We start from the raw sequence: 15,673 nt of genomic DNA, 5'->3' as shown, positions 1-15,673 counted from the left end.
ATTTAAATCATAGAATATGGGCGAACAAATTTTGTTTACAGCTGCCATAATATTTTGCCTCTCGACATCCTTTAGTCTAGTTAGGATATTATGGAAAATGTATTGCTCATTAGAATTGTACAGGGGCTCCAGCTCGATGCCTAAAGATTCAATCTTTTTTTCGAGGTACTGATACCATCTTGATTTGTAGGAGTCTTTGAGCAAATCAGCGAGCAGACTTGATGGAGGGCAGCGAAAATGGCAGCGTAACCAGTACTTTATTGAGGTGGACCAGGCCCAATATTCCATTGTGTGTATGCCTATTTCTGCACACATTGTTTCATATTTGATCACAGTTGGGAGTCCAAGAATACGTCTCAGAAAGCTGGAGTGAATCTTTTTTAGATCACTATTATATGCTTGGACCCATAGCGGGATTCCATAAAATATCTGGGATTGCACTTTTGTTTGGAATATCTGATTGGCCGCAGGAATAAATTGATTGCCTTTCTGATAATAAAAACGGGCAACAGCTGATGAGGTGCACTTTGCCTGTTTTATGGCATTTGTGCGATGATTTGCCCACCCTAAATTGCTCTGGAATAAGATTCCCAGATACCTATAGATTTTCACTTGTTGGATTTCCTGCCCTCTTATTTTCCATTTCTCTAATTTCCAACCATTCGAGAAGACCAAAATTTTTGTCTTCTCATAATTTATAGAGAGCTTGTTACATTCGCAGTAAAGGATCAGAGAAGATATAAGACGTTTCAGACCCAAGCTCGTTAATGATAGTAGAACAGCATCGTCTGCGTATAATAACAGAGAAACTGGTTTCTGATTAAGTTTAGGGGCATGTGATTCTATTTTTTGAAGGTGATCTGGCAAGTCTGATAAAAATAAATTAAATAGGAAGGGGGCAAGAATACACCCTTGTTTTACCCCTTTCGAGTTTGGGATGTCTGGTGAGAGGTGACCTTTGGTGTTAAGTTTGACTTGACAGATATTGGAAGAGTATAAATTTTTTATTAGGATCAATAAGCGCTGATCAATTTTTAATTCTGTGAGTTTCCTCCACAGCTTTGGGCGGCCAATTGAATCAAATGCACCACGAAAATCTACAAAAGCAGCATATATCTTAGATTGCCTTTGAGATCTGTATTTTTCAACCAAGTGCATAAGTATAAGGCAGTGGTCTAATGTAGAGCAACCTTTGGAGAAACCTATTTGTTCTTTCCCTGGTAAATTTAGATTTTTCATCCAGGTAAGGAGTTTAGATAAAAGGTGCTTAGCGTAGATTTTCCCTATCACTGATAATAGGCTTATCGGTCTATAATTCCTTGGTTCTTTTGGGTCGCCATTTTTAAAGATTGGGATAATTATTGATCTTAACCATATCTCAGGTATGATCCCATATTTATCTATGAGAGTAAACAATTGAGCTAAGGGTTCTGCCCACCAATCTATATAGGTCTTGAATAATTCTATTGGTAGACCGTCTGGCCCAGGAGATTTCCCCGATTTGAAATTTTTAACTATCTCTCTAATTTCCTCTTCTTCTACCCTTGGCCACTCCTGGAGTTTATTGATTTTATTTTTAGTGGTTTCATTTCCTTTAAGCTCACTGTGTAGATTGTTAAATACCGATGTAAAATATTGGGACCATTTGGATTCTGCAATTGGTGGTAAAGTTAGTTGATTTTCGGCTTTCAATCCTCCGTACACTAGGTTCCAGAACGCTTTGTTATTTTTACTCTGAATTGAGTCGAGTAATTGTAGGATCCTTTATCTTTACCTTTACCTTTACAGATCCATGCACCAGATATATCCTGCTGTGGGTTTCTTTTTTTAAGTTAGCACTTTAAATCAAAGTAGAAGAGAAAATGTCTCCGCAGACTTGTGTTCATTGCAAATATGTAAAATGTAGTCCATGCATTTTGCAGTTGCATACATGCAGTTTTGCAGGATGCAATTGCATTTGGAGGTTTGAGTTTTTAGATAGGTGCAAGGCAGGGCTTTCTGTTGTGCATTCACCTTATTTGTAGCCTGCTGTGATTACTGAGTTCTTTTTGCACAGACAGACAAATAAAGGTTGGTGAGCATTTTTGTTTGTTTGGTTGTTTACAAGCATTGTGAATAAAGTTTGTAGAGAAAATGGTAGGTGAAATGAGTGGAATTACTGAGAATTGCTGTTTCCTTAGGGAATAGCTATGTTCATGAGACAGATTGAGAGAAGGTTGTGTGACTGTGTGGGGGTCTCGCCCCACCCACTACTCCTGGAATGTGCTCCCTGACATATTATCTTCTTCTTTGGCGATCACTTGTAGCCGAGTAAGATTGTCTTCCATAAACACAGGGGGATTTTGGAAGACGCCTGTGTGTGAATTTGTTTTATATGTGTAGATCAGTGCACGCTGACCAACACACAGTCTTCGCAGTAAGGCTCTGTTCCAATGGCATGAGTAGTCACGACGACCAGTAGATTCTTAGCTGCTGCAGCCTTCATCTGCCTTCACAGCCGTTGTAACATACCACTTGTTATCATCCGCCTGTTCTGCCGTTGAGGACTTCTTGAATCATTCTTTGTCTAGCTCCTTCCCTTTGACCTTACCACCTTGGCTGACCCTGCTGGGAGTACGAGATTCCCGACAGCTTTGCTCACAAGGGTCATAGGAACGTGCAAGCCCACTCACCATGACAAGATGATGATCTAGCAAGTGAGGACATATTATAGGGGTCATGTGGCTCTCATCTCCAAAAAGTTTTCCCACCCCTGCTATAGAGAGGGTTCTTATGGGGAAGAGGCAGTGCAGGGGCATGTATTTGGAGGAAGAACAGAATTGGAGATGCCTCTCCTCTTAACAACAACAACACACCCTGAATATCTTGTTTGTATTGTGTTAATTTTGTAGGTATGTCCTTAATAGAAAGAGAATGGGAAGTTTGCTTTTATTGAAATTCAGTAGCAGACATCTATGCTAAGTTGGGTGATGGAAGTTATGGAGGGATACCAAATTTGACAATAAAATGTTAAACATGGACCTGCAGCAAAATCTTGCTGTGTACAGTACTCTTGTTCAGTGTGCCAGCCAGCCATGTCTTCTTTCAGGCCACCACAATCAGTTTTCTCATGCCCAATTTATACTTAGCATATTGTGGTGACTGAGCATGCTTGGTCATCATTGAACTGTTTGGTAGGTGCACAGTTGCTCCCTTGGATTTTTTTCCTAAATGGTGGTTTGTACAGGCAATCTGCACTTTGTGCACATTCAAAGAATGTGCAAGCATGCACGCACGGGCCATTTTTGGACCCAAAGAAGATGGAGTGGTGTAGGGTTGTAATGGACTTATGCATTCTCCACCGACTTGTGCAATAACCTGCAACACAGCCCTCATGCCAGTTGGGGCTTGCCTAAACTTCTGAAATGGGGCTCCCTGAAACATGCTGATATCTTGCTCAATATCTTTGTTTTGCCTGCCTAGTCTTCCTAACTTGGTGCCTGAATCTGTTGCTGGATTTTCTTTATATTTTAGTCCCTACTCTCACTCTAAAACTCATCTTCAGGTTTCTCCTAAAATGCCATTGATTCTACCTGCAATCAATCAATCAATCAATCAATCAATGCAATTATCAATGAAAGGAACAGCTAAGTAAACCACAGTACTTTACCAGACACTGCCTAAGCTGTACTAATCCATAACGCCCCTATCCCATTTGTTTTCCTTTATTTCATAGTTGCCTCTGTTATTCAAACTTTTATATCCATGGATCACAAATCTGTTTTCTGGCATGTTTTTCTCCATATCCGAAGCTGCTGTCTTGATCTAGAGCACTAAAAAGATCAATATTGGATCCAAATTATCTAAATTTCTCTTATTATCTTAAAGTGAGGTTTTCCATCTCAGCACTGTAGCTGATTCCAGACTCTGCACAGACCATGAAATTTTTGCAATATTCCAAGAACACTTGGAATTCTAAGCCATATAGGTGGAATCTACACACACATTAAAAAACTCTGTGAAAATGCTTTTATAGGAAATGTTTTGAAAAATACATTGAATTTTGCATAGCTCACTGCCGCCATCTAGTGTCACATCTGTATATTGCACATCTAAAACATTTTATTTGCAGCTGTGTAGCTGAGTCTATATTAGGAACGTGGGTGGTGCTGTGGTCTATGCCGACCGGAAGGTCGGCGATTTGAATCCCTGCAATGGGGTGAGCTCCCATTGCTCAGTCCCAGCTCCTGCCAACCTAGCACTTCGAAAGCACGTTAAAGTGCAAGTAGATAAATAGGTACCGTTCCAGCGGAAGGTAAACAGCATTTCCGTGCACTGCTCTGGTTTCACCTGAAGTGGCTTAGTCATGCTGGCCACATGACCTGGAAAAACCGTCTGCGGACAAATGTCGGCTCCCTCGACCAGTAAAGCGAGATGAGCGCCGCAACCCCAGAGTTGTTCATGACTGGACTTAACTGTCAGCGGTCCTTTACCTTTTATCTGAGTCCATAGTCAGCTTGCAAGAAATCTGGCTCACTGCCCTAATCTGCTTCTAAAAGACCTCTCTCTCCCCAACCCCCTTTGCATGAGCCATGGTGTCTATTTGGGAAGATATCTGATGTTTTCTCCTTAAGAGTCAAATGACCAATTTCCTCAGAACACTTTCACTTTGACTTTTCTGGCATCCAGCTTATCACACTTCACAAATGCTAGCATAGAAGCCATTCTTCCCCACTGACATGCTCCCCAACACAGAGAAGGAAAAAGCTGTGCCCACAGTTTTCCACCTTTGCTTCCGCTGTACGTATAATTCACACCAATATGACTCAGCATTCTACCTTAGATATAAGACTGGATTTTAAACACAAAATCAGACCACTAAGTTTCAGTCCAGCAGCACCCTGTAGGATCACAGGGTAGCCACGATGGCTATGTTGCAGCTCCACTGTCAGAGGCAGTATGCTGGGGATTACAGGTGACGGGGTCTTGTTGCACTCATGTCTTCCTTGCAGGTTTCCCACAGGCATCTGGTTGGCCATTGTGAGAACAGGATACTTTCCTAGATGGGCCATTGGCCTGATCCACCCGGCTCTTCTTACGTTCTTATTTAACCAATTGCTTTTCAACTAGGGTCACTGGAGCCTCATTTTCAGAGAGATAACCCCTCCATCACCACCTTTGCCTACATCCAGTGCAACTGTACCATAGAAAACAACATTTTGTACCTGCTTCATTTGTTTCTGTTTCACAGCTCCTAAGGCAGTGGAAAATTTGCCTTTCATCTTGCTAAATTAAAACCAAAATAAAAACCCTAAGATGTGCAATAACTTCCTTTAACTAATACCTGACTATCAGAGACTTAAGTGTGTCTTTGCTTTGATGGATCATATACCAAAGGTTCATCTAATCCAACATTTTGTTCTTCATTGCCAGGCAGATACTTGAGAAGCTCAGAAGCAGGACATGATTTCAACAGTATACTCAGCACTCATGTAACCCAGCCACTGGCATTCAGAGGCATACTGGTGACCTTGGAAGGTAGAGCATAGCCATCATGCCTAGTAGCCAGTTTGCCTAATCCCTTTTCTTGTTGGACAAGAAAAATCCTACACGATGGTTCTTGAACTCTCATCTCTTAAGAATTCTGGTATTCACCACAGGACAGTCATTAAATCTCAGCCAGCCTTTCTTTATTTGAGGCTGCATACACAACATATATTTAAAGCTCTCTTAAAGCACACCTGGACCAAGAATCCTGGGAACTGTAGCTTTTACCCCACCATCAAACTACATTTCCCAGCTTCTTGTGAGTGGAGAAATATGCTCTGAATGTATGTTGTGCACAGACTGATTTTCTCTCACATCCAGTACTACGACTGCTTGTTTTATGGGCTTTTTAAAATATCCAAAATCTGCCATTTTTTCCTTGTCAGGCCTAAGCAAAAGGGCAAGGAAGAAAACAAAGAAATAAGCTAGTTTCTAAGCACACATTTTATATGTAGCACTAGGTTTTTGTTTGCTCTGTTCGTATTTGCTAGTAATGTCGAAATAGGCTGTGGACACTCTCTGTTTTGCTCTTTATCCAATGTTCTCCCATGGCTGATTTGGAAAGCCATGTACACAAGAGGTTAACCACAATCTACACCTATCCTGTCATTTCTTAAGAAATACTGCATTTTGATCCATTTCCCCCACAAACCTGCTTCGATCCGAATTGAGAAAAAGAATGACCTAGCTGTGTTTTAAGCCAGTAATGTGCGCACTGCCTTAGATTGCAACAAGAGTAATCATGGTTTTTTCCAGGGTGCTTTGAAAGCTAGCATAGTAGCCCTAAGATAAAAGGCTAATAGCAGAACACAAAGGGATTGCTTAAATAGAGAGTTCCAAAGAGTTTCCATTATTAATGATGTATAAGAGAGGGGAAGGATGGAAGCCAATAAATAGTAACCTTTACAGTGCCGTTATTGCAGAGAAGGCTGTTTTTAAGTAGCAGTCAAAAGGTAATAGGGTATAGTGCTATAAAGTTTTATGAATCACCATCCAGAAAACAAGATGATCGTTCAGCAGGGTATTCTGAACTCTTAACTGATTAGAGACTATATGAAGTCAGTTTTTGAAGTGCATATTTTAGCTCTACTTTCTAGAGATATTCAATTCAACATCTACATGCCATTGAAGAGATCTTTTTTTTATGGCCAGCATGTGTGCAGCACAACAATTGTCTGATTTAAGTTTGCTTTCTAAAATTAAGTTCTGAGTCATGTGTCTCCTTGAAATACAGTGGTACCTCAGGTTACATACGCTTCAGGTTACAGATTCCGCTAACCCAGAAATAGTGCTTCAGGTTAAGAACTTTGCTTCAGGGTGAGAACAGAAATCGTGCTCTGGCTGCACGGCGGCAGCAGGAGGCCCCATTAGCTAAAGTGGTGCTTCAGGTTAAGAACAGTTTCAGGTTAAGAACAGACCTCCGGAACGAATTAAGTACTTAACCAGAGGTACTACTGTAAACAAATCTCCCTTTCCACAAGACATAGCTAAGGGATAAAATTTGGCACACAGTGTTGCTTAAAAACTTACAGCACCCTTTTGAAGGACACTTCCACCTAGTGAGAAACCAGTAAGTCTATTGATAATCCAGATGCAAGGCGATGCAAGGTTTTTTGTGTTTGGCAACCTTTTAAAGAGAATAGTTTGCATCTGAGAGCATATGAGTTACACGTGTGCCAGGTTTTAACCCAGGTTTTTTTTACATGCTGCTGAATTTACATTTTGGAAACTGAATTTAGATCCTCATATACTGAAATAACACTGCAGTTCTGCAGTATAATGAGAGATATAGCGATGCAAGGCATGCCATATCACAGCTGATATGTTTATGGTGTCAGTGTTTCAGGACAGTGACTGTCAATTGCAGCAACTTCCAGGAACTGATTAGCATCTTGTGCAAGAAACTTAGAATTCACTGCAGATTTAGTATGGAGTCACAAAAGCAATAAAAAGGCCAAGAATATAGTAACAGGAATCAGGACATTCCTTGGTGCTTGTTTTATTACTAGTATCTGCTGATTATATGGAACTATAAAGAACAATAACAACAACAAACTTTGAGTCAAGGGTGGGGGGAATCTATATGAAACTTAACAGGTTTGGTGAGGGGAACATCTATTGTGAAAGCAGAGCTTTGAGCTTTGATCGATAAATGGCATCCATTGACATTGATCTTAGACTTCTGATACAGAAAGGGCACAGGTTAGTCCTGCATTGTCTGTGCTGTAAATAAATGCAATGGTTTACTTGCTATGCTGTTCTTCCTTTTCCCTTCCACCACCACCTCAGACTTTCGGGGGATATGTGTGTGACAGGGCGCTATAGGGAGGACAGGGGGCTATAGGGAAATAGGGAGAGAGAAAATTTCCCCTCTTTCACAAGTGGATACCTTGCATCAATGGAGGGGGCAATGGAGGTTAATTACCAGCCAGTGTTTGTATGGCTGGAACACTTGCTTACCACACTCTTTAAACATCTTAGGTTTTGCAGTATTGCATATACTTTCTGGTTGGATATTCAATATAGCTTTGTTGCATAATTTGCTGCCTTTTTTGTAGCCTTAGTGTTCCATAGTTTGCCTGGTAATGCCTATTAAAGAATTCATTCCATATTCTTAATGTCACTAAATGATGTATAATTCTGTCTTTATTGCTGTGTTTATTTCAGCAGTTACTGAGGAAGTATGACAAACCTTTCCTGCTCTATGAAGCTTTAAAGAACTTTTATTGAGTTGGATACTAATAAGTAGATTAAGAGATCTTAAGAATTAATAATATATGTGAATTACTGGTGTCATAATTTCATAGCAAGAAATAATAATAAATATTTTTATGCCCATGTAACATCTCTGAAAAAGAAAGAAGATAATGTTCTGTTTGGAGTGCCTTAATAAAATGTTACCAAATTGTGTTTTTATTTAATGCCCATGCTGGTAACATAATTTGCTTGTTAGAAGGAAGACATATAAAAAAGCTTTTGGATCCCCCACTCAGTCCCAGTGCAAGGGCATGGGGAGCACTTTCACACCCCTGGTGCAGAGCTACCCTCTATTCATTTGATTTATGTCCACTTCAAAATGAGATGTTTTCATACAAGCTGCCATATTGGATTAAACTAGTTTTCTGTCTAACTCATTATTTTGCCTGCTGACTGTGACCAGTCAGATACTATTGTGTGATTCTTGTGGAAGGCATGATTGTCATATCTTGGTCTGTTGCTCCCCAGCACTAGATAATCACAGGTATAGGTATAGGAATGGTGCTTCATGGCTTGTAGGCACTAAGTACCCTTTGATGGTAGATTAATTTGCTTGCAATTTAATTAGGTTGTTATGGTTTTCACCCTGCATTATCAGCCATTCAATTCATCATTTACCACCAGTAAGTAGCAGCTGTGTTGATGGCAGATACATTAATTCATTCTCTGCCCACCAGGTGCTGCCACTATATTCTGTTTCCTCCCCCTTTTGTTGCTGGTGCTTCTACTTGAAGAAATACCATAACATCAGCAGTAGTAACTATAGCAGAGGAAAGGCAATAAGCATAGTTGAAGGGAAAGAGTATTAGGTAAAGAAGTAGTGAGTGAGCAAGAGTAACAAAAATAGGGTGGAAGGACTGGGGCATGAGTAGGCAGAGCAAGTAGAGGAGACAGGAGTCCCCCTTTGAGAGGTAAGCTTTGCAAGACTGATTTATTTTTGTAACTGATTTTGGCGTGTGATCATATGAGATCAAAAGGGTTCTGTACACAGCATTTGAAACACGTTGCTTCCCTCAAAGAATTCTGGGAACTCTAGTTTACCCCTCACAGGGTTTCAATTCCATCAGTCCGTAACAAACTGCAGCACCCAGAATTCTTTAAGAAGAAAAATGTGCTCTGAATGTGCTTTAAAGGTATAGCGAGTACAGAGCTGATGATGAAGTAACCCTAAGATCAGAAGGAGATGTTTATCTTAGACATTTGTAGCATTTGTCTTAAACATTCCAGGGGGGAGCCATGATAGTCTGTTGCAGCAGCAACAACAAAATGTGTTAGTCTTTTAAAGGTGCCACAAAGCTCCATCTTGTTTAAACATTCACAGCAGAGGCAAACATTAAGAGAGAAGGAAGCTATTGCTGTTTTTAACTCTGCATAAACTGTTCAGTATAAAATACATGAATTAAGATCATCTAGGCAAAACGCCAACAGCTGCAGTTCTGGTTTTCTTTTGTGACAATAAATATAGCAGGAGGGATTATTAAATTTTCCATCCCGGTTGGTCCTTTTCATTCAGCCTCTTTCCCATGTTTCAAATGACAGGCAGAAATATAGGGACAGCCTTGAAAATTCAAGAGACCACATAAAATGTCTAAGCAAGAATATCATTTACCGTATAAGCCTGCAGCTTTGTCGCTGTAACTTATTTTTAAAAACAACAACAACCAGGCTTAGATTACAAATAACTAACATCTTTAAAAGATGCATAAATATACCTACATAGAAGTGCATCAATCCCAGTTTGTTAATCCCATATTAATAAGGCGCATGCCATTAGTCGAAGGTATGATGGAATGTTTTAGCTTGAACAGTCCACAGCTGTAGCTCAGCCAACAAATGAAGGGGTGTGGAGAGAGATCTCTGTTGCTATAGCTGTGATATCATACACGTTACTAACATGTGGTTGGTTATTTTGCGTTTCAGATCACTGCTTGTAGTGGAGCACAAAGGAACCGCAGAGTCTTCCACGTCCTTCATTGAGAAGAAAGAAGCCAGCAGAGCAGGATTAATACAGGCTTGTTTCTGGTGGTCTTCTTATACAAAGGCTGCCTTCGAGGGTGGGGGAAGAAGGAAGAAAGAAACACCGTGCTTATTTAATGAGCTGTGAAATGAAGCACTGCTGCTGCTGCTGCTGCTAACCTCCCAATTCCTAGATTCATCTGCTATTCATTGTGCTTAATATACATGTTTCTGCACTGTGCATTTAGAAGATCCCAGAAAGGAATTCAAAACGGCTGCCGGGGAAAGACCACCAAACATGCCTACAGAAACACTACAGACAGGTAGCATGGTGAAACCTGTCAGCCCTGCCATCACTTTCACTTCAGCCGTTCCACTCCGCATTCTAAACAAAGGACCTGACTATTTTCGCAGGCAAGCAGAGCCTAACCCAAAAAGACTTAGTGCCGTGGAGAGGCTGGAAGCTGACAAGGCAAAATATGTTAAGAGCCAAGAGGTCATCAACGCCAAACAAGAGCCTGTGAAACCAGCAGTGCTTCCCAAGCCGCCAGTGTGTCCTGCAGCCAAGCGGGCTTTGGGCAGCCCTACCTTGAAAGTGTTTAGCAACAATGCAAAGACTGAGAGTGGTGTCCAAAGGGAGAATCTGAAGCTAGAGATTTTGAAAAACATAATCAATAGCTCAGAGGGCTCTAGTTCAGGTTCGGGTCACAAACATAGTTCACGAAACTGGCCTCCCCACAAATCCGATTCAGGAGACCTTAACCGGCATTCGTTTGCAGAATCCTTAAAGGTTTACCCCACCCAAGGCCGTAGCAGTCCTCAAGAAAGCAACTCCAATGTGGGTAGAAGGCTATTGGGACAGTCGCCAGAGTCATTCTTGCACGTTTCCCATAGCTCATCAGACATTAGGAAAGTATCTAGTGGCAAAACCTTAAAAGCAATACCGTGCAGTAGTTCAGCTCCACCTCTCCCTCCCAAACCCAAAATTGCTGCCATCACCACGCTGAAATCACCAGAGATGGACACAGTAGAATCCAGCTGTGGAGTCAGTAGACGACCTTCTCTACAGCGATCTAAGTCAGACTTAAGTGACAGATACTTTCGAGTTGATGCAGATGTTGAAAGATTCTTTAACTACTGTGGACTGGATCCTGAAGAACTTGAAAATCTTGGGATGGAAAATTTTGCAAGGGCTAACTCTGATATTATCTCTCTCAATTTTCGCAGTGCAAGTATGATCAGTTCAGACTGTGAACAGTCTCAGGACAGCAACAGTGACCTTAGAAACGATGATAGTGCCAATGACCGCGTGCCATATGGCATTTCTGCAATCGAAAGAAATGCCAGAATCATCAAGTGGTTATACAGCATCAAGCAAGCTAGAGAGTCACAGAAAGTGTCCCATGTGTGAGTTGGATCCGCAGGGGGGCAAAGAGGGACTGTATCTTTGTGAATATTGTGAAGGGTTGTGAAGTCTACTTGAAGTCTTAATACACTTCTCAGATCTCTTTTTGTGTTGCTTGTTGTGCAATGTTTTCAAGTTGCATGCCTGTCAACATGTGAACTGACCTGGCTTCCACTTGAACAATAACTAGCTACAGAGCCTGGCTAAGCATACACACATTATCTGCCAAAAGTTTAAGACCAGAATCTAAATAGGGCTTTGTTTATGAACAAATTGTTTACATTAAATGGTTATATGGCTTCTTTTTTCTAGATCTGTAGGTCCCTTGTGGTTGTTTTGGGGTTTTGTTTTGTTTTGTACATTTTTGTGTGTGTCTTGAGCACAGGTATAGTTAAGACACAGGACAGAAATTGCCAACCTAAGATTGTTATAGCACCGTGCATTAGAATGGCATAGTAGTCTGTGGAATGAATGGGTCAGATTACCTGTAATAATAATAATAATAATAATAATAATAATAATAATAATAATTTTTATTATTTATACCCCGCCCATCTGGCTGGGTTTCCCCAGCTACTCTGAGCAGCTTCCAGCACATATAAAAACATAATAAAATGTCAAACATGACAAACTTCCCTATACAGGGCTGCCTTCAGATGTCTTCATCTGTGAACAGCAGTAAAAGGCAGTGGTATAGGGCTGAGGTTGCAGGGAGGGTGGGGGCTGGCCTGTCCATGAACTACATTGTATAATGCAATTATTTTTCTTTCTTTTTTTAAAAAAAGGTTGTTTACCTTTCAAAGAAAGGATACACAGGTTTTCTGTCGTAATCTTCTAACAGAATCCACCCTCCACACCCAGCCACATGCCTGGTGCCCCCATACACAGCCTTTTTACAAGCAGTGGTCTGGAAAGCTATAAACTATTTTTTTGATGTAGCAAGAACGGTAATGGTTTGGTTTCACCAATCAAGGGGTATTTTGAAAAGAGGCTGGGAAAATGAAAAGGATGGGTGGCATTTTAAAGGAAACTTCCTTGTCTTAAACTTTTGACAGGAATGGTTAGATCCTGTTTGCTGATCTTTGAATGCCTTTAAACTAGACAAAGCACATCATGATTACAAGCTCCTGCTGCTGACTACTTTTTTTGTAGATCTGTTTGAGCAGTTCATGAACAGAAAATGGAAGTACACAGCCATATCAGTATAATAAGAGCCTCTTACCCAGAAGTTTAAACACACTCAATATAGCTGAACTATATCTGAGAAATTGTGATTATGTTGTCTTAAATATGTTATATCTTAAGGCTGTGGAAGTTTGTTACAGCTCTAGGAAACTGTAGAAACATGACAGTATGTAGCTTCTTCTTTTTGTACCCTTCTCTTCCTCCTTGCACCGTATGATGTTTAGTGCTGCACGTCAATCTGTTACACATTTTTCTTTTGACAATCTTGTGTCTTCCCAATGGTTTAACTGTCATGTCAAAGTGGCAGTTGTGGTGCATAGCAGAGAGTTGAAAGTGCAGTGGTCTGCTTCATTATTATTATTATTATTATTATTATCATTATTATCATTATTATTATTCATGCTTTGAAGTACTTTGCAGCACTCTTATACTTCATCAGCTAATAGGAAACTTTTTCTTGTGTAAATGCTGTAAGACTTTGTACATATTTCAGTTCTTACGAGATCTTTAAAAAAAAGTGTTATGCTAATAAATAGCTCTTGGTGCAGCTACTGGTCATGAGTTTCTCTGTTTGTACTCATTATGCTAAAGTGGGCACAGGAAAAATATTGAATGTAATGAGTGTGAAAGCAACTCCTGGTTAAATGTATAATGGGAACAGTCCCCATCCCCTACCTCAACCCTTTTACTGCTAGACTAGGCATAATCAGGGTTGCTGTTATTGTTAAAATTGTAGTCTTAGCCTTCAACCCCAAGGTTCCCAGGGCAGTGCATAACAATACGTTTGTTCATCAATTCAATAAGTTTATTGTGCTAGCCAAAGGCCATAACAGTTCATAACAAAATCAACACAAAAGTCATAAAGCAAATATCAAACCAGTATATCAAGAAAACAGAATCAGACAACCCAGCAGCAATCTATCTGTTACATCAGCCCAGACCATATTCTTTTGTTTTTGTATAATTATGTATTTTGTACTCTTATTTGTTATTTTTCTGCTGCGAACCACCCTGGGATCTTCAGATGAAGGGCATTATACAAATTTGAATAAAATAATAATAATAATAATAATAATAATAATAATAATAATAATATGCCTGTAGAAATTAATGCATCTGAATCTGACACCTAAAAACAAGTGTAGGCGACAGGTGGATCTTGAAGGGGAGAGAATTCCACAACCAGAATGCTACAACAAAGATCCTAATCTACATCATTACATCACGAGACGACAGCAGAACTAAGAACAAGGCCTCTCTTGGAAATCTTAAGGCACGGGATACCAGGTAATAGGGGAGGCATTGTTTTAAATACTTTGGCTTAGGCTATATAGATGCCATAGGCCAAAGTCAGTATCATAAATTGGGCCCAGTAGTAAACAGGCAGCCATTAGATATCCTTAAGGCTAGATGTTACAATTGTAGGGAGGTGAATTATACCAGAGTCAGACTGTTGGTTCAACTACCACAGCATTGTCTATTTTGACTGGCAGTAGCTCTCCCAGCCCCACCTGGAGATGCAAACGTGCCTTCTAAGGCTAAAAGAAGAGGGAGTGATTTCCATGAGGGCCACATCTGGGCGGAAGGATTAAAACCTATCTCCTCACACACTGTCTCCTCTTTAGAGACCATTCCTGAAAGAAAGTGGTTCAGGTATAAGTATGTGTCCACATTTTTCGCAGAGAAGAGCAGAGATGAAAGGAGGTGAAGAAGGTAACTTTTATCAATTAATCCCAGAATTTTAACAGATCACTGGGGCTCAGTGGCATGCGCTCAATAGTTTTTAAATAATGCAGATATAAATTTGTTATACCTTTGACAAAAAAATACGCAACTTGTCACCAAAATCCATCCTGAAAAACAGCCAATGTAATACTAGTTCTTAAAAAGGGATCTAAGGGAGAGTCACAACAATTAGCTAGTTACTCTTTGTCCTAGGTAAATTGGTAGAATTATTAAAGCTAGAATTATTATTTGTATTTTATTTTACTGCAGTACAAGTGCATATATTGCCACACAGAAAAACACAAATGTGAATAAGGGCATATAACGAATATGAATGAAGTCATAGCCCAAAGGACTAATAAGTTAGATTACAACATGATAACCATAATTTCAAATAAGTGAATCTTTCAAAAAGGATGAATTAGGCAGGGGATGAGTACTTGACACCCCTTTGTTGATGTGATGAAGGGAAATCACATTTCAAAGAAGTCTTATTTAGCTGCATCACTTGCCAGTCTACTTTGACATGTTATCTTTCAGGCACTGCCCAAAAAACATAATTCTGGACCAATTCTGAACTGAATATCTAGAGAAGCATTTCTAGTTATATCTGCCTCCATTCTAGCTGCTATAAGGAAGAATATGATGAGGTCCTTCCGGAGAAGCTGTTATTGATGCTCTTCATATACACACACATACATGCAAAATGGTAACTTGGGGCTGTCAGGGAAGAGTTAGAAGTTTCCAGTTTATCAGAGGGAGAAAGCATTCCCCAAGGGGGGAAGGAGAGCAGTGAATCTAATAGAAGAGAAGCAAGAGGAACAACAGGGAGGGACTGGCTGTTCACAGGAAAGGCAAGGGTTAAGTTCTAGCTCAGATTTGGAGGAGGGGAGATACAAGCCAGCTCTAGCCAGGAGGTTAGAAAAAAGAGCGGGAAAGCGAAGGGAAAGGCGCCTTCGTCATTTTGAGGGTGGCTGGTCACGGAGAAGCAGAGCTCAGAAGGTATCTGAAATAAGTGACTCTGAGGAATAATATTTAAGAACCGTTTATAAGATTGTTTTGTTAATACGCAATAAAAAGTTATAAAAGAACAAGAAGCGTTTGTGTGGTGATCTGAAG

At 40.2% G+C, this 15,673-nt stretch overlaps 1 protein-coding gene across 4 annotated transcripts in view; it reads left to right on the top strand.

Moving 5' to 3' along the window:
• FAM110B (family with sequence similarity 110 member B) overlaps positions 1-13,376 on the top strand; it is a 78,526-nt gene extending 65,150 nt beyond the window's left edge. For all 4 annotated transcript variants that reach the window (XM_053396083.1, XM_053396086.1, XM_053396085.1 and 1 more), the window contains exon 2: positions 10,204-13,376. In XM_053396083.1, coding sequence (XP_053252058.1) covers positions 10,538-11,650 — 1,113 coding nt within the window. In that variant the 5' untranslated portion in view covers positions 10,204-10,537 and the 3' untranslated portion in view covers positions 11,651-13,376. The remainder of the gene's footprint in view (positions 1-10,203) is intronic.
• The last annotated feature ends 2,297 nt before the right edge of the window (positions 13,377-15,673 follow it).

The sequence above is a fragment of the Podarcis raffonei genome, chromosome 7 (assembly GCF_027172205.1).
Source record: "Podarcis raffonei isolate rPodRaf1 chromosome 7, rPodRaf1.pri, whole genome shotgun sequence".
In the NCBI taxonomy this organism is placed as follows: Eukaryota; Metazoa; Chordata; class Lepidosauria; order Squamata; family Lacertidae; genus Podarcis; species Podarcis raffonei.
Note: the sequence above shows the minus strand (reverse complement) of the source record. Positions and strands in the feature narration are given on the sequence as shown.